The following is a 25,527-nucleotide window of genomic DNA, read 5'->3' on the forward strand; positions in this document are numbered from 1 at the left end:
CTTGATACCGGCTGCCAACTAGACATGGAGCTATTGATCACTGCCTGTTGAGCCCGATGATCTAGCCAGTTTTCTATCCACCTTATAGTCCATTCATCCAGCCCATGTTTCTTTAACTTGCTGGCAAGAATACTGTGGGAAATGGTATCAAAAGCTTTGCTAAAGTCAAGGAATAACGTATCCACTGCTTTGCCCTCATCCACAGAGCCAATTATCTCATGATAGAAGGCAATTAAGTTAGTCAGGCACGACTTGCCCACGCTGACTGTTCCTGATCACTTTCCTCTCCTCGAAGTGCCTCAGAATTGATGCCTTGAGGACCTGCTCCATGATTTTTCCAGGGACTGAGGTGAGACTGACTGGCCTGTAGTTCCCTGAATCCTCCTTGTGTTTTTTTTAAAGACAGGCGCAACATTAACCTTTTTCCAGTCATCTGGGACCTCCCCCATTTGCCACGAGTTTTCAAAGACCATGCTTATGTGGCCTAGCCGTTCTCTCAGCAAAGCCATTGAAATTGCTATAAGTGCAACATTTCAGACCTCTCTGTAACAGCTATTCCATAGTATTTGCTCTACTCCAACATTATGCCACTGGAGTACATTGGCTTCATTTGTTGCCGTTAAGTTAATAGGAACAGCGGATGAACCCTTAACAAGGCTTCTTAAGAGTGTAGGCGTTAACAGTCACATTAGGCAAGCAGCTAATAATCAGTTGCTTGGAGCAGCTTAATGGATAGACAATACAGTTCATGGCCTCATTGTGTAAGTGGCTGTGGCTGATTTGTCCAAAATTTCCTCAGTTGTCTGCCAGTTTGTTCTTTGTGCATAGCTAACATAATTTGGCATGTACTAAAATACTTAACATGTATGAATGAGCAAATATTTAACCTTCTGCACAATAATTATCCTTTTGAAAATTTTGTGTTCACTTGTATTTGTTAGTTCATGAAGGCTTGATACGTTTGTTTCTCTCCACCCTTCAGTTTATATTTCTTGGAATATTAAAGTGGATGTGTGAAAAATGTGTATGATCTTTGGTGATTAATTCTGGATGTAGATCCACACACTCATGGTGTCCAATATAAATAGGAGTGGATATTTGACCCTTGGGATCTGTCCCACTTAGGGTAAGATGGAGGAGGCCCTTTCTGATAGCTACCTAACAGCTTGCACTTAACGGATGATGAAGAGACAATGCCAGAGTGAGTAGCTTTATTGGCTTGTAGCCTGCTGTCCTTAGGGAGCACCAAAACCCAGGTCTGCCCTTCAAGTTTAGATTGACCTAGTTATGTACAGTAGAAACTCAGAGTTATGAACTAACCAGTCAATCACATACCTCATTTGGAACCAGAAGTACACAATCAGGTAGCAGCAGAGAGAGAGAGACACACAAAAAAGCAATACAGTACAGTGCTGTGTTAAATGTAAACTACTAAAAAAATTAAGGGAAAGTTTTTAAAAAAGATTTGACAAGGTAAGGAAACTGTTTCTGGGCTTGTTTCAATTACGTTAAGATGATTAAAAGCAGCATTTTTCTTTGCATAGTAAAGTTTCAAAACTGTTCAGTCAATGTTCAGTTGTAAATTTTTGAAAGAACAACCATAACATTTTGTTCACAGTTACACACATTTCAGAGTTACGAACAACTTCCATTCCCAAGGTGTTTGTAACTCTGAGGTCTACTGTAGTTAAGCCAACTTAGCCTCTGTGGTTGACGTGGGTAAGATTCTTCTGTTGACCTAGCTACTTCTGCTTATGGAGGTGGATGTTATGACTGCTAATTTCATTGCTCTCCCCAGAGAGGTTTGAGGGTTGTGTTAACTTTTTCTCATTGTGGATTTTTTTTATTAATATTTTTATTTTAAGGACTATATTTTCCTCTTGCTCCAGACAGGACCTCTATCAGCAGATGTGTATATTCCACTTCAGGAATGATAGGAGATACTCTTTGCTGGAAAAAAAAAATAGATTCAGAATGGGAATTTTGCCCTCATTTATATGTGAAATTCTAATGAAATCCAGTGGCATTACATGCCTGTAAATCACTAAAGAGTGTGGCCAGTTATAGAGTTTTGGAAATATAATTGCATGTTCTTGTGAATTTAGTAATTTGTGCTTTGAGATTAAATGTAATAATTTAAAATTTATAAAGGAAGTTATAAAAAAGATTAATTTTTCATTCACTGCCAATTGATAAAATCATTCAAATGTAGTTTGCATGACAGCTTTTAATACCATAAACTTAAGCTGGCCTTGAAGCACAAAGTAGAAAGTCATGGCCATTCATTGCTAAAACTAGCAGGTTTCATCTTGAAGGTAATAATATTAATTTCTCTTTAGAAGTAAGATTGAAAGAAGCAGGCACAATTCAGTTGTCATGATAGGTCAGCCTACATGGGTGTTCAGGATGTAGAGCCTGGTTTTATTGCATTACTATGTTATATTTATTGTCTTCAGTATTGTCTCAATCAATTCTAGTATTTGCCATTATTGTAAACTTTTGAAAATCTTTCTTAATTAATTTCCATTTGTGTCTGTAGCAGAATGTTTAAAAGATGGAATGCTAATGAAAAGGGAAACAGGAAAATCCATATGTATCTGGAAAAAAATAAACCCCAAGAAATGCTTAAACATATGTGGAATGTATGTTTTATTGGTTACAGAAAACTAGTGTCACAGATTTGTGGTACTGCAAGGCTGCTTAGTTAACTTTCCTGCCATAAAGAACAGTACTTGCACAGGTCTCCCACATGACTGCCATTGTGGTTCTTATGGGATCTGAGTTAAGTCTGCCTAGCAGAGATTATTGTAACAGAAGTGCCTTTGGAAGATGGGGAAAGAGAAGTCTGCATTAATAATCACAGTGAATGCAATCTTTTAGATGTGAAAATCAAGCTGTAAAATATACTATGTGTATTCAACAAGATAGGGTTATGTACATAGCAGAAACCAAAACGCCAGGTTACGTGTCTTATTTTTACTGTAAAAATCCCATGTCTGACCATTAGAATGAGTGCAATATCTTCTAAGACAAAGCCATGTCAGTCTGTCCACAGAGTCTTACTACACCCAAATCTTAAATAAGAAACCCCATGGACTTTCAGTTTAACAGTAAACATTGACATCTGCAGCCACTAACAATGAAGAAGAATATTCTAATATTGTAGGTATCCCAAGATCTAAATATAATAGCAGATATATACCAAAGCTTACAGAAATGAGTCAGACTTTCTTAATTCAAATCTCTAAAGGGTTTGAACAGATTATTTTTAGTTTATATCTTGATACATAAATGACAAACTGACTATTCCAGGGGGAGCGAATACGAAAAACAACATAATGAGGTCATAGGTTCACAGGGACGTCTAGATGGGGTCTGTTTAAGAATCTAGAAAGAATTTCAGAGTTCTACAAAAATGAGGGAAAGGTGTTTTGCTTTCTCAGGACCTATAAATATTAAAGATATTGACAAAAGTGAGAACTTCTATCCCACTTTGTATAGCTAGCTATTTACTTTCAGGGAAACTCCCTTTTAAAAATAATATTATAGGATAATCCAAGGCACTTCCTGTGTCACACAATCACCTTTGATACTTTCCAAATGATCTTCAAGCATAAGAGGCTTTTCAGAAGGGGGTTAGAAAGCTCTCAGATTTGCATATGACACATAGCTTTATTAATTGGGATTGGGCAAACTTTAAAAGGCATTCATTCAAGCCTCAAGCCTATCAGTCTTGTTTATTTAGTGTTTTTAAGGCAAAACAAAGACACTGTCGACTAGTGGATGCTCTTGGAGCGTAATTTCTTATAACCACTCTCCTGACACGTGAACTCCTGCCTTGTTCGCTCATTTGTCACTGGGCCCTATTTCTGCTCAGTATCTGTGGGAGCCTTTAGGTGGTCACATTTTCAAGCTTTTCTCCACAACTGGAAATTTTTTTTAAAGGCAAGCAGAGATTCTCTCCTAATCACATGAGTCCAGGAGTTAGAGCTTTAAGAAAAAAGCTTATTGCAAGGCTCATGATGATAAAAATCATAACAGTTAACAATAGGGAGAGGCAGAAATGTCTAGGTCACTAACCAGTGTTGCCATATGTGAGTAAGAGAGTTATGCTCTAGGCAACATCTCTGTTAGTCCTCACACTTGGATCACTGTGGTGAGTCCTCGAGGTCTGTAACCATGAGGGACCTCACGTAGAGTGGTCCCAACCATAAATATCTATCTAAGAGTTGTCTCAGTTCTCCAAATCAGGAAATACAAGGTTGCAATGAGGAAAGCTAAGAAGGCAGCAAAAAATAAGTGCATGTTGGCTAGATCATGAGACTTTAGTGTGGGGACTAGATGTGGTTGAAAGAAGGAATCTCTCCAGGTAGGAGAGTGAATGGATGTAGGGAGAAACTAAACACTTCTCATCTTTAGCAAATTTCTAACTTAAAAAGTGTTCTAAACTTATATCAAAATGTTAGTCAGAGACTATCCTCTGAATTTCATTAACCAGGCCCAGTGGAAGGTTTATCTTATGGGCTGCTGTTCTTGCAGAGGCAGTGCTAACTCTGCTAACAGTGACTCAGGGGAATATGACAAGTCTTGAGCCTTCCATATTTGCTGTGACTTAGGGAAATACCAAGAAGTTTGTGGGTGAAAGGTTGAGGGCGGAATTCAGTTAGGATATGAAAACAGATTAATGCTACGCAGGTTTAGTAGTGTTTGGAAAATGAATGGATTATACTGTGATTCAGTTTTTATTGGTAAAGGGTTTTAATGTTAGAGCCACTGAATTTTGCAACAACAGCTTTTCACTAGACTAGGATTCCCCTCTCCCCAAAGAGATGTGAGGGCTGTGCTGTACTACTGTACTATAGTCCACAATTTACTTCTTAACTAGTGTTTGAATGTGAACTAAGAAAAACACCAAAAATCATAGGGAGAGGTCAGATTATGGTGCTGTGCTGGGATCCTTGTGGGTAATGTCAGGCTTCTGGAATGCCAGTGGGAGGATGCAGTGCTCTTTTGCTTTACCCTCAGCACTTAGTTATAGCCTGAAACAGAGCATGAATACATATAATTGGGTAGTGATACTGGTGCTTCCCCGACCCTTCACAGCATGCTCTGCTAGTTAGTTCCACAAACTAAATGCCATTGCTAAATCTCCATCGGAAATGGGGAGCCCAAAGGTCTGCTTTGATAGACTCTATTGGCAGTTTTTCAGTTGCACACTTTTTACATACTTGCTAAACTGCAAAATTGAGTAATCGATGGTGATCCCACTATAAATTGACCTGTTACTATTTTGACTACATTTCCATTATGATGCTGAACTAAAGTAAACTTCAATTTCCTGAAGTTTCCATGTGCCAGAAACAGTTACTTTAGTCTGATAATACATAAACTTAAGAAGTATTGTAATGTGAAACAGTGGAGGACACAAACAAGACTTATCTTTTTATCAGAAAACGATAATCAGTTGCACATTAAGATTACTTATTTATTTTGGAAACCTGCTGAAGTAGGTTTGAGTCATTGCAATATACATAAACTTAACTTCCACAGAAATGAGCTGATATTGATGGCTAGATTACAGGTGAGTGAAACACAAATTTGAACCCAAAACATTTATACTGTAAGATCTAGAAAAGATTAGAAGATTCTCCACCACATCACTTATTTCATCTTTAGCTCCTGCATTTGTCTGTTATACATAATAGTTTCCAGGTTTGGGTAGAGAAGGAGACAGTGCAAAGCCTGTAATAATACATGATCTAATACTTATCATCTTCCCCATTTTGTTACTTTCTATAGCCCTCAAAATTCTGAGTAATCCATCCCCAAAGTAATATAATAAATCCTTTCCCCAACCTTTGCCCTGTCAAAGAATAGGTGATGTATTGTATAATAAATTCTCCTGTTGAAAAATAGATGTTGCCATATTGAAAACTGAAGTAACAAATGTTTCCTTTTAAAATTGGGAAAATATTCTTCTCATTACTTATCTGTCCCTACAGACTGCTAGCATGTGATGTGTTGAAAGATTTCCAAATGCACTACTAGCAACACTCTGTAAGTTTACTGCTTTATTAATAGTATGACATGAATGCTAAATAATAAAAAAAAATCACTGTTAATCCCTGGGGATGTGTGGTACGCTAGTAGTATTGAAAGTTGGTTGTCCTTGTAGTTGATCCTCGATCTCTCCAAATTCAGATTTCCCAGGAATGTCAGTGGGCTGCACATGTCCTATAACCCACTTTCAGTTTTCCATCTCTCTCAGCCTTTTGGAATAAACTTGATGTGTCGGAGCTCTTTAAGAAAGTCATTCTCAAGGGAAATAATGATCTTATACATCTTGTTTAAAGATGGTTAATCTCATTTTGAGGAGTTGCATCAAAATCTTGAATTAGTAAACATCTGCTTGCACTCAAAAAGTTGGAGACACATGGGCTTGTCTTGGTGATTTTTCTGATTACTTTACTCACTCTCAGATTTGTACTTTTTTGCATCGTATGGCTTAAATGTGTTTTAAAAAAAAAGCTGCAGACTAATTTCCCTAAGAGGAGTAAAGTTACTTTTCCATCACTCATTTTACTGCAGCATCTGTTTTTCTGGGTTTTTAATAGTTTATTGTAAAATCACTACCTCTTGCAATGATAAAATATTCATTAGTAATATTCTCTAATTTGATTTCAAATAATTATTCAAACTACTAGTCACACATAAACAAATAGTTGTGGGCTCAGTTTTCCTTAATTGGGGTTGATTGCATTTGTCACCAGATAAGAATAGAGCCAGAGTTTGTTTAGTGAATGAAAAACAAACCTCTGTGAAGAATAACAAAGGAAGTTGAGGATACAGGAGTAACTGTTCAAAATCTTGTTTCTTTCCCCCTTTTTTCTACTGTTGTTAAATATGGGCACCCAAACTGTGGCCTGTGGACAAAATGCATTCTGTAGCACCCCTATGGATTTTCCATGTCTTTTTATACTGTACTGTATCTTGCATACATGCAGGAGAATATCTCAGTTCCATTTTGGGCAGGGGCTTTCTGGCATGGGAAGTAACATAGCAATGTTAGAATGGTCTCATAGTGAGGGATGCTGCTTGCGCCTTTTCTGTTTTCTGGGAACCTTACATTTTAAAGGGGATTTTCTTGTTGATTAAGAAGTTGACAGGATTCATGGAAGTGTTTCCCCCTTCCTTCCCCTTGTGCTCTCAAGGGTTGCCTCCTTGTACTATGTAACCTATGTATTTAAAATGCTAAGGCTAAAGTATATCATATCACGTGACATTTTTAAACCCATTTTTCTTACATTCAATCCATATCCAATTATAACAGGCTTTTCATATGAGCAACAGTTAATTTGCATTTTATTTGCTCTAAATTATGCAAATTTTTAAGTGTGTGTATTTCTTCAGGGCTACTAATGTTACTCTCATGGGAATTTTGTGTCACTGCGCACACACAGAATTCATGTCCCTTTGCAGAATTTCTTTACTTTCCCTCAGAAAATGCCCCATTGCCCCTGCACTCAGAACTGCGCAACAAGCCCCTGTGCATCCAGATCCCTCACTGAGCCACTTGTACCCAGATTGCCCCACACAGGATCCTGTCACCCCATACCGGGATCCTCCTCCACTAAACCCCTTCACACTTGGATCCTGCTGGGCATAGCCTGTCTGCCCACACTTGGTGCAGAAGGGCAGGATCCCAGGGTGTTTCTATGGCAGGCCCAGCCCTTGAGCTCTCAGGGTTGGGTGCAGCCTCACCGCCATATCCCTGTCCCAGGAGGGAGTGGGGGGAAGCTGTAGGATGATCTCCTACCTCCATGCAGCCAGTGTCCTGTGCTCCCCACTGCCATGCTGGAGCCTCCACATTTATTTATTGACAAATAAAATGTGCAGAATTTTGCAGAATTTTTATTTTTTTGGTGTGGACTTCCCTCAGGAATATAATTTGCATGGATAATACTCTTCTGCCACAGCTCAATCTGAAAGTCTGATCCAGCAAACTTCTGTCAATGAATTATGTACAGTTGCAATCTCTGTTATAAAAGGGGTTTGCAGCATAGGGGCTTCCATTTAAGATGTCCCTTGATGAATGAGAGTGTAAAAAAAAAAAAAAAAAAAAAATGGAGTGAAATGTGTACAAGGTTTTCAGTAATCATGTAATGTGATTTAGTTTTGACTACTAAAGAATACATCATGAGAATGCCGTAACTCTTTGAAATCTTGCTTTTTGTTTACAGTCTCTGAAGAGAAGAATAGGGCATGTAGCTTCTGTGTTTATGGGAGGGTGATGCTGTGACAAATTGCAGCAGGACAGGAGTAGATTGCCACATCAAAGGAGGCATGAAGATGGCAGTGGGATGGAAACAAGTGAGTGACTAGTGAGGCTTGGGCAGAGGATAAGGAGGAGGGGACAAAAGAAGAGCAACTAGGTGAAATCAGAACTATTGAAGGTTTTGAAGGGGAGAATACGAAGGGATTTTCAAAGGCACCAGGTGTGTTCAGAGCAGCAGGTAGGTGACTTTTCTAAATTGGGTTGCCATCTCGGGGTTTCTGCTAGATTACCATGTGGTCTCACATATTAGTTTGGGCATATCTGGATATGTTGTACATAGTACTTTAGGAGAATAACTTGCATTGACTCATTTATAATCTGCGCTTCTACTGGTTTTATAAAACAGATGAGACAAATTCAATGGATCTAGAGAGTGCAGTCATCTAAGGGTACGTCTATGCTGAGGCTGGGAGCATGTGGGTAGATAAATGTGTTAGCTCTGCTAAAGATGGCAGTATAGCCAGGGGGAGCATGAGTGGTGGCTCAGAAAAGCCTCCCAACTACTTACCATGGGGGTCTGGCCAGGACTGTACTCAGGTAGCTAGTTTGAGCTATCCACCTGTGCTACCCCAGCTACACTGCTATTTTTAGTGCACTCACGCGCTAGCTCTGCTTGAGCATCTGTCTACCTGCTCTGGTAAGCACCCTCCCAGCTGCGGTGTAGACATACTCTTTATCTGTAGTCTGAGGAAAACTGTATTGGCGAACCAATGACTTTTTTCCTCTGTTGCTACGACAATTCTCAAGACGCTCCCTCAAATTCCACCCCACCCCCATTCTGACCTTCCATCATGCTGAACTTACTTCTTTTTAAAGAAGGTAGACATAACTTTGTTCAGGACTAATCAGTACTAGCTTGAGTTGGGTTTAAATGTCATTAGAAATTGCCTTGAGAATCGCCTTTGTACTCGTGTCAATCTAGAAGGGAATGACTGACTGCATGCAGCAGTGAAACTTCCCCTGGGTTGCCCAAGGGATCATATTTTTCCTCTTAAATGGATAAGACTACATTCAGGTCTGTTATCTGAGGTTCTGACTGAGGATTCAAGCTTCTTAGTTAGAAAGTGAACAGCCATGACTAGTACCTTCCCTATTAGCACTTGCTTTGGGTCATGGTATAGAAGGTAGAAATGAGGCTACTAGAAGTAAAGTGAGTTGGAGGTTAACAAAATAATACTGTTCAGAAGAAGCACAGTTATCACCAGTTCTGCAAGCACTCTTTCCAAGTTAAGAGTTTGCAGGTAATATAGAATGGTTTCTGAATACCAAATAAACTAATAAAATAGAGGTTCTCAGACTGTGGCTTAGTCTACACTACAAAATGTTTCCCAGTAGAGATGTACTAGTATATAACCTTCCTAGTGCACTCACTTTATGTCAGCAAAGTGCTTCTGTTAGCATAGCTTTTATCGGTTTGGCGAGCGAAATAAGTTATACCGGCAAAAGCACTTATATGCCAATATATCTGTATGTACACTAGGACTTTTGCCAAGGTAGAAATGTCACACACACAAAATCTCAAGCCTAAGCAACGCTACTATACTAGCAAAAGTTTCTAGCATGGACCTGGCCTATATGCCTCAATTTTCAAGCAATCTAGTTACTTTCCATTAAATTAGTGCTTCAGTTTGTTTAAAAACTTATTGGAAACACTTCTATCAAATTGTCTGAAATATCTCTCAGTGGAGTTTCTCCCATATTAAATTTCTTTTTCATGTTTTGCTGGTAATGCCTAATGAGTTGAGATCTTTTAAAATCTGCATTAATATATCTGAAGTTTGTCTGTTTGGCTTAACAAGAAGCCAAGAATAGGGGCTGTATGACTCACTTATAGGAAACATGCTTGAAGGCTGGCGCGACGTGTACTTTCTGAGCTGCCAGGACTTGTGCACTATAATGGAGTTACGGGTAGGGTGACCAGATGTCCCAAATAAGTAGGGACAGGCCCAATTTTGTGGCCTTTTTCTTATATAGGCTCCTATTACCCCCCACCCTCTGTTCCGACTTTTCACATTTGCTGTCTGGTTACTGTAGTTACAGGCCTTATTTCCAGGCTAACATTTGCTACAAGTTACCCCTCCCACTGTTACTTCCACAGTGCCCCACACAATAGAGTAATGGAGGAAAGACCATTCTGTTCTGTTTTAAATTTTAAAATTTTTGAAGTTTTAAAAATACTCTGTGTCTTTAAATTACTGCAGCCTGTCTTTTGAATGTACAAGCCAGAGTGAACTAGACACTATTCTTATCTCAGGATCTTCAGGCTAATTTGTGTATTCAGTGTTGTATACAAAAATAGCTGCTTTACTCCTAGGGAGCAGATCTGTTGAGTAAGAATACTTCATTTTCAGTCTCTTTTTGGAATCGAATCTCTCGCTAAAAATGTGAATGAAATATAAACCAGTGCACTGGTGTCTGCCAGAGTCTGCAGTCAGGCTGAAATAGTCACTGAATCTGGAATCCTGAAGCCTAACCATTAAATATGAGTATTTAACATTTTCACTGATCACATGAAAGTCTGCACATTATATTTTAAGTTATATCTTACTTTAGCATTGCAGAACTCAGGTTGTAGCCTGAGTTTGGGAGAGTACCATTGATTATTGCCCTTCCCCATGCTTGAGCTGTTTGTTTTTCTGGCGTATTAGCCTTTGGTCTCAATGGGTATTATGAGCTTCATACAAATATAGAGAAAATACTCGGGTTATTCTTTTTACGTGCTTAGAAAATATGAAGTACTAATTACCTCCAGCAGAGATAATGAGGACACTGAAGCACAGAGGTCAGGACCTGTGAAGTCAGTGGGAGTCTTTCCATTTACTTCAGCATGTTTTGGATTGGTCTCTAAAAAATGATTTACCCGTGACCAGATCAAGTTAATAGCAGTGCTGGGAATAAAACTCAATAGTTTCTGGCTCCAAGCCTGGTGCTCAATCCATTAATTTATGCTACCTATTGAAGAGTCAAAGCAACAATTGTAACTTGTAGTAAGTGCAATATTTTAAATACTGTAGAATAATAAGAATATTCATGCCCTTAATTAAAAAAGAAATCCTGACGCACTATCAACAGTTAATTCATTCGACTGGTGATTTGTGTCAGTACTGGGTTTATAATGGCACCAGGCCCCACACTAAGAAGGGGCCCTGGTGCCCAGACCATGGACCTGCCCCTGCTTGGCCTCTTCCCCTCGAGGCTCTGCCCAATGCTTGCTCTTCTCTGTCCTCTCTCTGCCTCACTCCCCCCTTCCCTGTGCAAGCAGCAGGCAGGGCTTCAGGGGAAAGAAGCTGAGTGGTGATGGGGCCTCAGGACAGAGCAGGAAGGCGGGGCCCGCAAAAGGTTAATTTGACCCTGATTTAAGATATCTCTTTTATTAGCCCTTACCATTACCCCACCCATTTATTTCAATGAAGCTGTTTTCTCAGTTTGTAAAATACCATTAATGTAGGTTATCTTATTTGAGCTTATGAGATGATAGACTTACTTCTCTGAACCATTGAGAGAAGAGCATCTTGCTAAAGCCAGAGTTTTAAGCTCTGAAGCAGAAGCCTTTTGCGTTGGAATTACACATGGGCTTTGTAGCAGCAAAGCTTTAGAAGCCTTGGAGTTTATGGGAAGAACCACAGAAATTGAGCATTTTGACTAGTTTATAAAAAGGTAAGCTGTCAGTCCAATTTCTGTCATTAGTTTTGCACTCAAGGTACAAAGTCTAAAGTTGTGATAGTAGAGAGGAAAAGCTTTTAGAGCTTCTTTCCAAAATGAATCAACAGATAAAATTGCATTTTATTGCATATAGAAAGTAAGAAACAGTATCCTCATATTTTTAATGACAAAATATTAACTGTACTTTATTTGCAGATGCTTGAACCAGACACGCTAAGCACCTGTTTTAAAAATCACAATTTCCAGATATGTGTGACATCATGTAAATAGATAAATGTAGGCATAACATTTTTAACTCTAGCAGTCTGAGGAGACACACAGTAGACTCTTTTTTCCAAAGACCTGTACAGTAGATCTCTTTCATTTTTAGGTTAATGGGATTGTTTTAAATACTTAATAAAAACCATAGGAATACCAGGAAGCCAAAGTAAGGTTGCCATAATCTGGCAATGAACAGCGCCCTCACTGGAACTGTATGTAGTGGGTCCTTTGTCCCGCTAGCTGGAAGAAGAGGAGGGGATCCCTCTGCAGTTGGTGGCAGAGAGGAGGAAGGGGGAAGTATACTTGGACAGAGCAGGGAGAAACAATAAGTGACTGGACTGGGCAAGAAGGGACTGCCCTTCCAGGTAACCCTAGAGGATCTCCCTATAGTGAGGCTGGCAACACCCACCCTCCTACCCAGGAATCAGAGTGGAACCAGGTTTCTTCATGATCCACTGTGGGCATTTATGCTACTCACCTTTTTCCTTGGGGGCTGGAAAGGAATGGCAGGGTGGATTTTTCATCTTCCCCACTGGCTCAGGGAGTAGTCAGGAAGTTAGGTTAAAATGTCTCAATTTAATAATTACAAAAATGGGGCAGATGTCTAGTGCAGGTACTAGTTATGGAAGGGATATGGTTATTGGCTAAATTGGACTGGAACGGGTATTCTGATATTTTAAGTGAATGAAGTTGTGCCCTAACCAAAGCACATTTAGTGCTGCTTGTTTTTCTTCCGGTGTGGCTACAGATGTTGCATTTTTTGAAAATTATTTGGGGAGTAGAATAGCTAGTCTCTCTTGTGTGCTTGTAGAGTGCTGGTTTAGATGGAAAAAATTGATATTCTGGGAAAATAATACAGAGTTTAAGAACAGATTTTCAGTACTAAACTTTGGACCTTCATGTGCCTGAAAAAAATATAAATGCCTCAAAATAGTAACCCTAATTGTAACAATCTTTGTTCTTGAAGTATACATGTGATGCCTCCATACCAAACAGAAGTAGAATCAGAGGATTGATAGTGGCGTTTCCGAACGACCAAGGCCAATAACTAGTGACCTAAATGTAAATGACTTTAAATCATTGTCGTCTCTCAGCTGTTCAGTTAGGCTGATTTGCTAGCTCTCTGGAGGCCTATTTTTCTTTTTTTGCTAACTGGAGCACAGTTGATAGCCCACTTCAGCTTCCCTAGATAGATATAATTGGGGCCTATTTAGACCATTGGTCTCTGATCCTCCCACTGACTAGTGGAATAAAACCTGCCAGCCTGTGGAAGAGCGAAGAGGATAGTAACATCTTATGCCCAGAAAGTATCACAAATTCAGTCTCCTGTCCAAGAAAAAACATAGTTGTAATAAACATGCAGCATACAACTTGAACTGAACTGTACATGCTAAAGGACCATTATAGACATACAGCATACCATAGCAGAAAAAACAGATGAAAAGACTAACATATACACCAGAAGCATAGGTTAACTAACTTTTCTTCCTGCTTGTCAGTAAATTGCAATACATTGAGGCAGTGACTAAAGGTCTGCATGAAACACTTACAGTTCCTTAAGACAAAATTTTGCGAGCTAGAGGAGTTCGTAGCAAGAAACATAGAACCTAAGAGACGATGTGCCTTCAAAAACCTAATTCCAAGTAAACTTCCTTTATTCCCATGTTGTGATTGAAAAACTGGGCCAGAAAGGCTAAATCATACTGGGAGGTGGTGGTAAAGTTGGAAGTTTTTGGCTCTAACACCTGAGTTTAGATTATTACGTTTAGCATTTATGTAATGACCAGAAAATATCTATGTAAGGTAGATCTGTGCTTTACAAACTTCTAATCTGAGGGCTAGATGGCATCATTATTCACTTGAGTGACCAGTATGATTACTTGTGTGTAGATGACTCATGTGAGTTATGGTTGCAGAATCTGGAGGGAGATGAGTAATCATACACCATGATACTTTTCCTTTTCTTCTTAACTCTTTTCCTCACCTGTTTGCTTTCTGTATATTTAATCCTTGCTCTTTTCTCTGTGTGTCTTTACCATGGAGTTTTAAGCTAATTATACTGTCAGGTTGGATTGCTGATATTTGGACTTGCAGAGGAACCAATGTCAGAACCTTTTAATACAATAGTGAAATCATCTATCAAATACAGCTCTTTACTGTGTGGTTATAAAAGAACTATCAGTACCTGCGAGGTGGTAACTATATTCTAATCATTCTTGGTGGTGGTATTTGTATAGGTTGTGGAGAGCACCTTGTAAGGACCATACTGGCCAGAGAATGTTCACGTGCTTTGCAAACAGAAGATGCCCACCAGGCTCTGCTAGAGACTATGCAAAACAAGTTTATTAGTAAGTATACAATTCATCAGAAAACTGCCTAACCATACATGTTTATCATTTCTGTTTGAAAAGAAAAACAGTCCATTAAAATATAATCAGATATATTTTTTGCAATTCCTCTTGGAGCTACTTGGTGGTCTTGAAGCTGTAGACAGAGATTAAGTAGTATGTTGTAATGTATTTAGTGAATGATAAATTAAACCACAGAAAAATACATACAGGAAAGGAAAATATATTCCTTGATTGGGAAGTCATTGAATGTTAAAAGCCAGGGAACAGATAGTTTGGAGGGAGGAATTTCCTAGTTTGAATCATTGACTATAGTATAGAGTGAGTTTGTTAGGAATTAGTGATTTTATAATCATTGAGGCTATAAAATGCTTCTTCCCATGCCCCTTTTTTTTACCTAGTGGAAATTAAGATCCATTTTATTTTTTGATTAAAAATTCTGTGTGTGTGGACAGATTCTGGTTTGTGAATTAAATACCTTTTTTTCTGAAAAAGAAATATAGATTTCACTGAAGACAGTAAATAGAAAAGGCAAATGCTGATATATTTTTTCTTCCCCCTTAATATAATGATTACGATTGTGGATCCTATTCAATCATTCTGTGTCATGTATTTTTAACTATTTTGATGTATGTATTATGTATGAAAAATATAAGTACAAAACTTGAGTAAAGTAAGAAAACAAATGTCACCCAAAGCGTCAGATTTTCACCATTTAATCAATTCTAGATAAATCTAGAGTCCAGGAGATACCATGGATTACAGTGAGACTTTTGACATATGTAATATGTCAGGCTTCACTGTAATCTAATCTTACAGCATTCAGAAACCTAAGGACTGTCTAAGTTCCTAAGCAGTTGAGCATAGGTCATGTGTCTCTTAAGTGTGCAAGTACCTTGCTTCTGGGTGATGTGGTCAGGGGCAGTGCCTTACTGGAAAACTTCTTAATTGCAACTAATTACATATTTTTATTTCAGTCTAGAAATATCATGTTAAACCTTCACATACAAACAATATATAGGTGTGTGAGCCTCTAGCAGAGTGATACTCAAACTGCGACTCAGGAGCTGAAAGTGTCTCTTGAATGTGTCTTCTGCAGCTCATGATATTAAAACACTGTGATTTAATTATTAACCAATAAGGATGCAGCAAATGAAATAATGAATTCACATTGCTGTGGCTCTTTTGGGTAATGTTGATCACTAATTTGGCTCCTGAACCACTGAGGTCTGAGTATCGCTATCTCCTCTAGCTATCGCTAGAACAAAGAGAGGGCAGTGGAAACCTGATACATTTTATAATGTGCTTGGTACCAGGCATAAAGCTAACTCTGATCATAAGAAAGCTGCACTGTATGCAGTTTACTGCTTTAATCCTATTTCTTAAACTCTGATTAGTACAGATTTAAGCATATCAAGGTATAATCAGGTTGGCTGGTTTGTTGTTTAAAAATATAAATCCTAAATGTCACTTGGCTAGTCATAATTGAAAATATTACACTGTCTGATGCCATTTATTGCAGTGCAAAAAGGGCTCAGTCGCTAAATCAAGGTGATATAAAGTCAAGAAAAACTGGAGAACTAGACTGTGGTAGTAGAGAGAAGCTCTGGAAGCCAAATAATAGTTGTGATGAGGGCATTCAACTTGAAGTTCTGAAGAGATAATATTTAATTTTGGCGTTAGTTTGTCAAATTATTATAGTGGAACTGAAATGTTCATGATCTTTCCTGGAGGTTTTCTGAAACTGAAAAATGGCAAAATCACTTCAAATTGTTGATAAGGTTTTTGTTTGTGATATTTAGGTAAACTAAAAGTTGCTGCCTAGTTTTGACCAAATATTTATAACTTGCTGGCAATTTCCTCTTATTTATTTGTTAGAAACTTTACCTTAAGCAAAGAGAGACTTTACATCTTGCTTTATATTTTAGAGTGTGTATTTGTATCTGTGTATCCCAAGGTGCAGTTTGAAAATGAAGAAAATATTGTGGAATTACTTTGTTATGATAAAAAAGGACACTTGTTTACACAGGTGCTTTATTTAATATGATCTGTAAAAATAATCAGTTGGTAGATGCCCCTTCCATGCTCTGGGTGCTCTTGCAATGCTAAATTTTCATTCTTGTAAAATGTATATATGACCAATATGCTGCTTAATTATCCCCGAATAATAAAGATCAGTAATAAACGGCTTAGGCTAAGACAAAACTTATCCCTTCAGATGTTGTTCTCCCATGACTAGGAGAAAAGATAATTCTTACAGTATGTTCAGAAGACAAAGGGTAAAGAAAGTTTTAGAGCGTATGAGGTCTTCACTGCAAGTGTCTTGCCATAAACTTCTCTCCATGTAGAAAGCTAGATCTCCATCTTGAGCACCTCATCTGACCACCACTGCAATTTGTATGATATGGGGAGAGATGCAATGTTTTAGGTACCGACAGAATATTTGTATTGCAGTAGTGCCTTGGAGTCCCAGTCAAGGACCAGGATCGCATTGTGTTAGCCACTGTACGAAGACAGAACAAAGATGGTATTTGCTTAAAAGTAGCACAAGTATATTTTTAGCACATTTCAACCATATACCCCTGAGCCTCCTGGCACAGAATTAGGCAGTGATCTGCCTAAGACAAGCAACTATATTGTAGGCAGGATTTACCCATTTTATAACATTACTGTCTAATTCAGAACAGTCTTGTGAAGGTGTTGGGCAAATGCTGGAGAAATGGATCCAAATCTTTGTCTTAAAAAAACATTCTTGGCAGTTCTAATTTACTGTAATGAAAAATGTAAAGGGAAAGATTAAATGTATCCCGGTTCAAGACATTATATGCTCTCTATAATTCTTATATTATAATTGAAATAAGAGTTTTGTTAGATGCAGAACTTTCTTTTGATTTGCAGTAGGATGGATAAAAGAAAATATACTTCATGTATTTTTAACCACTTTTCATGTTAGCACACCAAACCATAAGAAAACAGTTGACAAAAATAGTTCTTTAATAATACTGTATGCCAACCAGCTGATTACCCGACCAAAAGCTCAGGAGCTATTTAAGTAGGAAATGCGGGATGGGGAAATAGATATTCTTTTTGGTTAATTTGTGTTTTTTTTAATTACTTCAAGCAAAAATACTCCATGCCATGATTCCCCAGTAACTTACTGTTTCTTGGTGGTAAGAAGCTTTTGAACCAATCTTGTATAGTGGACTATTCTATTTTTGAATGGCTATTACATGTGTGATGCTGGTAAGCCAAGTACCACCTCTGGCAAACACTTAGGCATCAGCTTACAAACTCATAGCTGGAAACTGGGCCTGTTCGCTCGTGTATTGGTATGTACATTAAAGTGACTGTTAAACGTGTAAGAATGTATGTAGTGTTTAAACTTCATGAAAATTAATGGGATGTTACCAACATGCTTTCTGTATTTAATAAAATCACTTTTTACTTATTAATTGACTCAGAGTATGTATTAATACCTAGGGGAGTAAACAGCCATGCGTATCTCTGTGTTATAGAGGGCAAACAATTTGAGTTTACCCTGCGTAAGCTTTATACAGGGTAAAACAGATTTATTTGTGTTTAGACCCCCTTGGAAGTTGGGCATCTGAATGTTAAAGACAAGCACACTTCTGTGAGCTGCTGTCAGGTAAATCTGCAGCTTGGGGCAAGTAATTCAGACCCTGGGTCTTTGTTGGAGCAGATGGGAGTGTCTGGTTTAGCAAGACAGGGTGCTGGGGTCCTGAGCTGGCAGGGAAGGCAGGGGTAGAAGTAGTCTTGGCACATTGGGTGGCAGCTCCCAAGGGCGTTTCTGTGATCCAACCCATCACACTGAGATCCCCAGTTTTCTGAGTAGTGTTGAGAGGCTTTTGAGAAACTGGCAGATTACTACATCTCTGCTCCATTTGAAAGTGTAAACTCTGACTCATCGGTACATACATTTTTACCTGCTTTAACCTCTCAATAACTCTCATTCCTTTTTGCCAGCTCATAAACCATTGGTTGGTTTACTATAGGATTGGCTGCCAACTTTGTCTTTTGGTGTGAGATCTAGGATGAAAATTGACCTGCATTTGTAACTGGTCTCCTGGGACTGGGTGCAATCTGAATATCTTGTGATTTTTTTTTTTTGTGTAAGTGACCATATATCACACAGTCCAGCTTGCCTGGATGCCAAGATACACTTAGACACTCCAGTCTATGTCTACACTACGGGATTATACCAATTTTACAGAAACCAGTTTTTAAAACAGATTGTATAAAGTCGAGTGCACGCGGCCACACTAAGCACATTAGTTCGGTGGTGTGCGTACATGTACCAAGGCAGGTGTCGATTTCCAGAGTTGCACTGTGGGTAGCTATTCCGTAGCTATCCCATAGTTCCCGCAGTCTCCGTCTCCGCCTTTGGATTCTTGGATGCAGATCCAGTGCCTGATGTGGGAAAAAACATTGTCGCGGCGGTGGTTCTGGGTACAGCTCACCCCTCCCTCTGTGAAAGCAGCAGACAACCGTATTCGCGCCTTGTTTCTCTGTGTTAGTGAACGTTGCGAGTGTGAATACATCCACGCCATACTGCGCGGACAGTTCAAGCATGACCGCGCTACGTCGGACATGCAATCGTGCGGAAACACGCCCGCACCAAATTCCTCCTAGTAGCCAGACGTCTGATGGCCTGAACCAGGACCTGCCAAAGCCAGGCTGAGGAGAGAGCCAGCGCAGTGGCGACGAGAGTGATGAGGACAAGGACACAGAATTCTCTCAAACAGCGGGCCCCTGCGCTTTGGACAGCCTGCTGGTAATGGGGGCAGGTTCTAACCACTGATGCCGATTTTGGGCCAGGAAACAAGCACAACTGGTGGGACCGCATAGTTTTGCAGGTTTGGGCGATTCCCAGTGGCCTGTGAAACTGCATGGGTAAGGGTACTTTGTGACTTGCTTTCCCCTGACTGAAATGGCAATACCAAGATGAGAGCAGCCCTATAGCTGAGAAGCGAGTGGCATTAGCCCTCTGGAGCTTTGCAACGCCAAACAGCTACCAGTCAGTCGGGAATCAATTTGAAGTGGGAAAATCTATGTGGGGGCTGCTGTGCTTTGGCTACTTGCATCAATCATTAAGCTGCTGCTACAAAAGGTTGTGACTCTAGGAAATGTGCAGATCATAGTGGATGGCTTTGCTGCAATGGGATTCCCTAACTGTATTGGGGCAATAGATGGAACCCATATCCCTATCTTGGCCCGGAGCACCAGGGCACCCAGTCAAATAAACCGCAAGGGGTACTTTTCAATGGTGCTGCAAGCACTGGTGGATCACAAGGGACGTTTCACCAACATCCATGTGGGATGGCCAGGAAGGTTCATGACGCTCGCGTCTTCAGGAACTCTACTCTGTTTAAACGGCTGCAGCAAGGGATTACTTTCCAGACCAGAAAATACAGGTGGGGATGTTTGAAATGCCTGGGGAACCCGCCTACCCTTGATGCCATGGCTCATGAAGCCATACACAGGCGCCGGACAGTAGTCAGAATTGTTCCAGCTACAGACTTGGCAAGTGCAGAATGGGTGGTTAGAATGTGCATTTGGCCGTTAAGGCGTCGTTGGCGCACATTACTGACTCGCTCAACCTCAGCCAAAGCAATTGTCCCCTTTGTTATTGCTGCTTGCTGTGTACTCACAGTCTCTGAGAGAGTAAGGGGGGACTTTTGTGGCGGGTTGGAAGGCTGATGCAAATCACCTGGTCACGGATTACGCGCAGCCAGAGACCAGGGCGATTAGAAAGAGGCACACCAGGAAGCGCGTGCACATCAGAGAAGCCTTGAAAACGGTTTCATCACGGGCCGGGTACGTGTGACTGCTGTGTTTGTTTCCCCTTTGAGAATCCCCACCCCCCGATTGGACTCATTCCGTGTAAACACCCACCCTCCCCCTTTGATTACAGCTTGTTAAGGAAATAAAAGTCACTATCATTTTAAAAATCATGTATTCTTTATTAAGTCATTATAAAAAGAGGGAGAAACTGACCTAGGTAGCCCGGGTGTGGTTTGGGAGGAGGATAGGAGGGAAGGAAAAGGCCACTAAAAATTTCAAAGTAATGACAGCCTTTTGGTTGGGGGTGGAGTGGGCGGGTGCACGGAGCCTCACCCACCTGTTCTTACACGTTCTGGGTGAGGAGGATGTGGACATGGTGCGAGGGCGGTTATACAGGGGCTGCTCGTGGCACTCTGTGATCCTGCTGCTGTTCCTGAAGCTCCACCAGACGCTGGAGCATGTCAGTTTGATCACGCCAGCAGCCCCAGAATTGCATCCGCCACCGCTGGATCTTCCTGCTTACCTCTGATCTTCCTGCCCACCAACGGCTCATCTCGAGCGCCCCTCCTCTTCACATTGGTCCTCTTGTCCTCACGTTTCACTGGCATCTTTCCTGTAATTTTGATACCATGTCCTTCCACTCATTCAGATGAGCTCTTTCTGCGGGTCACTTCCATGATCCGGAACATTTCGCGCTTACGTCTTTTTTTTCTGCCGCTTGTCATAAACATAAAGTCACAATTCTGAACCTTAGCATCCAAATGTGGGTGCCTGCATGAAACCTCCAGCTTAATTACCAGCTTAGATCTGTAGCGCTGCCACCAGCAGAAATTCCAGTGTCTGGGCTCACTCTGGTCTCCCCAAAACCCTCCCTGGGGGACCCCAAGACTCGGATCCCCTGAGTTCTCCAAACAAAGGGAAATAACCCATTCCCTCCCCCTCTTTACCTCCTCCCAGATCTTCCCACCTGGGTACTCTAGGAGATTACCCCCGCTTCAATCCTTGAAACACAAACACAGAGAGATCAGGGTTTCTCTCACCCTCACTCAGAGTCCTGCAAATGCAAGCTTTGTAACTCTAACGCAAAGAGATTTTCCCTCCCTTCGTTCCTTGTTTCAGAGGAAAAATCAAACAGGTTTAAAAAGAAAGCTTTATATAAAAAGAAAAGAAAAAGACATAAAATGGTCTCTGTATCAAGGTGACAAATACAGGTCATTGGCTTTAAAAGAAACAAAATGACATGAACAGCCTTATCCCAAAAGGAAATACAATTTAAACATTCCAGCAAACTACAACACTGTAAATACAAACAATTAGAAGCCTGTTGTCTTTACCTTTGTACTGAGACTTTGGAACAGGGAGATTGAAAGCCTGGAGAGTAGAGATCACTTTCAGAGCGAGAGAGCAACAGAGACGAGACAAGAACACGCACGCAAAACTTCCCCCCCGTTTGAAGATTTTGAAAATTCTTGTTTCCTGATTGTTCTCTGGTCAGGTGTTTGGTTCCCCTTTAACCCTTACAGTAAAAGACATTAAACCTTAGCTATCTGTTTATGACAGCCTTATCTGAGATTAGCCCCGGGACGGAGGAGGAGAGCTTGAAAAAATTTGCAGTGCATGAGGAGGGAAAAAGAGAGAAGTATTTAAAAAGAAGACATTACAGAACAATGCTTATACTCTTCTACGGTGAACAACACTATTCACTTTACATAGCACATGTGATTTCACTACAAGGTGCATTTTGCATCTTAATATTTGAGTGCTGCGGCTCTGGTGTTAGATCTCACCAGATCGCGTCCGGGCAGCAGATTCAGCTTGACGTGATAGTAAGGCCATGTCTTTCCGGCTTCTGCACCTTCATTTCCAGCGCCCTCCTTTATCAAATACAGGCAAAGGCCCGTTCAGTGCTGGCTCTTCTGTTACATGCAGCAGCAGAAACCACCCTCCCATCCGTTCTCTAGGATGATCGCTTTACCCCTCACCCCACCGTGTAGCTGTATCATGGAAAGATCACTGCTAAACACCCTCCCCCCCCACCACATGGTGGCTAGCAGCTGAAGATCCCTGCTAGCCAAACGCCGAAAAAGCTCAGCGCCAATAACCCCCCCTCCCCTTCTTGGCTACCTGCAAGGAAAGGTTTCTTTAAGCAACAAGCAAAGAGCCCAGTTAGGAATGGCCATCCTGTCCCTTAAATTAAATTCTGAATTCAACCAGGTACAGGAACGAATATCAGACTCCTTAGGGAAATTAACACAGTGAGAATAAAGAACGGATGTGCTTGATGCCAGCAAACCTCAGGAACCATTGCAGCTAGGCTTGTCATGCAATATACCAGATTACTTGCTACATGCATGGTATGGTCAAGTGTCTACCATGGAGGACGGATAAGCTGCCCTGCCCAGAAACTTACTGCAAAGGCTTTTTGAGTACCTCCAGAGCTTCGTGGAGATGTCTGGAGTGGAGTGGAAATCCTCCAGACATGTTAACAGACCTTTTCCGTAACTATTACGGCCGCGGGAATGATCCAAGTCCTCAGGGCAAATAATCATTAAAAAACGCTTGCTTTTTTAATACATCTTTTATATTTACAAGGGTTCACTCACCAGATCTCTCTCTTGGCTTCATTGTGTGAGATAGTGGCCTTGGGAGGGCTGGGAGGGTAATTCCCGTCAGGGTGACAAAAAGCTCCTGGCTGTTTGGGAGAAAGGAGTGCTGTGTGTGGGGCAGCGCGACGGCCTCTCTGCAGGTTCATCCTCCTCTTCCTCCTCCTCATCTTCCCCGTCCTGCAGCAAATCCTCAGGCATGGCTGAGATTACCACCCCACCTCGGAATCCACGGACAGGGGTGGGGTAGTGGTGGCGGACCGCACCCCCCCTCCCCCCAAGAATTGCAATTGCAGCAGCTCAGCATAAAAGAAGCGGCATGTTTTCAGCCCTGCCCCGGACCTTTCCGTTTTGCTTCTTTGGTTTTTCTGGTAGGCTTGTCTGAAGCTCCTTACTTTCACACGGCACTGTACTGAGTCCCTGGTGTGGCCTTTCTGCATCATAGCCTTGGAAATTTTTTCAAAAATTTTTTCATTTTGTCTTTTGGAACAGAGTTCTGTTAGCACAGAATCCTCTCCCCATACAGCGATCAGATCCAGTACCTCCCGTGTGGTCCATGCTGGAGCTCTTTTCAATTCTCAGGAGACTGCATTGTTACCTGTGCTGATGAGCTCTGCGTGGTCACCTGTGGCTAGATGAGCGCTCCACGCCGGCCAAACAGGAAATGAAATTCAAAAGTTTGTGGGGCTTTTTCCTGTCTACCTGGCCAGTGCATCCGAGTTCAGATGGCTTTCCAGAGTGGTCACAATGGTGCACTGTGGGATACTGCCCGGAGGCCCAATACCATCGAATTGCGGCCACACTAACCCTAATCCGACATGGCAATACCGATTTCAGCGCTAGTCCCCTCATCGGGGAGGAGTACAGAAATCGGTTTTAAGAGCCCTTTATATCGATATAAAGGGCTTCGTTGTGTGGGACGGGTTCAGGGTTAAATCGATTTAACTCTGCTAAATTCAGTATAAACGCGTAGTGTAGACCAGGCTTAAGGGAACTGTCTGTGACTCCATGATAAGACTGGTTTCACCAAGCCAGTAACAAATGTGAACTTCTGGATCACTGTATCAATTATAGAACATTCCACCATTTTGGAGTGTCTGGCCTGCTTTTGACAGTCTGCCTTGATGCTATATACAAGGCTTTGGGAGTAGAAATGAAAGTGTGCTGGGGAGGAAAATATCAATGAAATAATAGGTTAGAATAGTGCGATATTGAAGGAACAAATAGTGAGGAATAAGAAACAGAAGACAGACAGCAAAAGTCTTGAGAAAGGAAACATGAGGTCTGTGGGCATAAATGTAAGATTAAAAAGTTGATCTAAATGAAACTATTCTGAAAAGATTAAAAGAAATACCAGGATATTGAAGGAGAACAAGCAGACGTCTTTTAATTTAGTTTGTGGCAGTAAGGCTATGACAATGCCAACACAAGAGCAATGTTTACATTCAGTTTTATTGTGGGGTTTAGCAGTCATAGAAAACTCTGCCTGAGAAAGATGGGCAGATTTATTTAAGTTTTGTGGGTAGTGCATCTGAGTTTTTTTTATTATGTCTACCCTGGATCCTCTGTACTGACTGCACATTAAGGAGACTCCTACAAAAGTAGCTATTTCTCTTGGTGACCTAATTGGAAAAACATCTTACTATACGAAAGGTTTTCTAGAAGCCATAGATAAACAAGCTGGTCTGCAGGATGAACAGAAAAGCCATTCAGTAGAGACAAACTTGAGGCTGTTTCAGTGAGGCAGATTTTGGCAAAGTAGGAATAAAGTCATAATGGAATGAAAAGCGTGTTATATCTAGTTAGGTGGGACAGAATAACATTTTTGAACTAGGACTGTGCTTAAACTTGGTTTTAAAGGCTATCGTCCTCCCTGGAAATGAAGATTTTCTGATTACAAGCATAATCGGAAGTCAGAGACTCTGGGTTTAGTCCCTGGCTTTATCCCAGACGTGCTGTGTGTACTTAAATTAGTCACTTTGCTTCGGTATCCCTTAGTTTCCCCATTCATAATAGGGATGATAGTACCCAAATTCACAAGAGTTGAGAGTTAATTCATTCATGTTTCCAAAACTCTTGGAAACACTCAAATAAAAAAGCAGGTTAGTAGTATTCATTGTCAAAATGCTCATTGCTTTTGTTAAGAATGAAAAAAAAAGTGTGTGCTTATTTTGTAATGTGCATTAGGCCTGTTTGTAATTAAAACCTGTTTATTATATATTCTCAGTCACTGCTTTCCAAAAAATATTTGGTACGTGTTAAGATATTCATCCATTACTCATGGTTACTATTAATGCATATTGGTATCTGTATCTGAATACAGAAAATCCAGATTAATATTACTGCTTCCAGTAACATATCAACAGAGAAAGCAGCAGAGAATCCTGTGGCACCTTATAGACTAACAGACGTTTTGGAGCGTGAGCTTTCGTGGGTGAATACCCACTTCGTCAGACGCAGGTAGTGGAAATTTCCAGGGGCAGGTATATATATGCTAGCAAGCAAGCTAGAGATA

At 40.6% G+C, this 25,527-nt stretch overlaps 1 protein-coding gene across 5 annotated transcripts in view; it reads left to right on the forward strand.

The window, feature by feature from the left end:
• TASP1 (taspase 1) overlaps nucleotides 1-25,527 on the forward strand; it is a 167,191-nt gene that overhangs the window by 73,791 nt on the left and 67,873 nt on the right. For 4 of the 5 annotated variants that reach the window (XR_004374991.2, XM_032789844.2, XM_075064482.1 and 1 more), the window contains exon 11: nucleotides 14,497-14,607. The exons of the other annotated variant lie outside the window; for it this stretch is intronic. Coding sequence is in view for 3 of the 4 variants with exons in the window: in XM_032789844.2 (XP_032645735.1) it covers nucleotides 14,497-14,607 (111 nt within the window). In the remaining variant the exon portion in view is untranslated. The remainder of the gene's footprint in view (nucleotides 1-14,496; nucleotides 14,608-25,527) is intronic. 5 annotated transcript variants of the gene reach the window in all.

Source organism: Chelonoidis abingdonii, chromosome 3 (assembly GCF_003597395.2).
Source record: "Chelonoidis abingdonii isolate Lonesome George chromosome 3, CheloAbing_2.0, whole genome shotgun sequence".
Classification (NCBI taxonomy): Eukaryota; Metazoa; Chordata; order Testudines; family Testudinidae; genus Chelonoidis; species Chelonoidis abingdonii.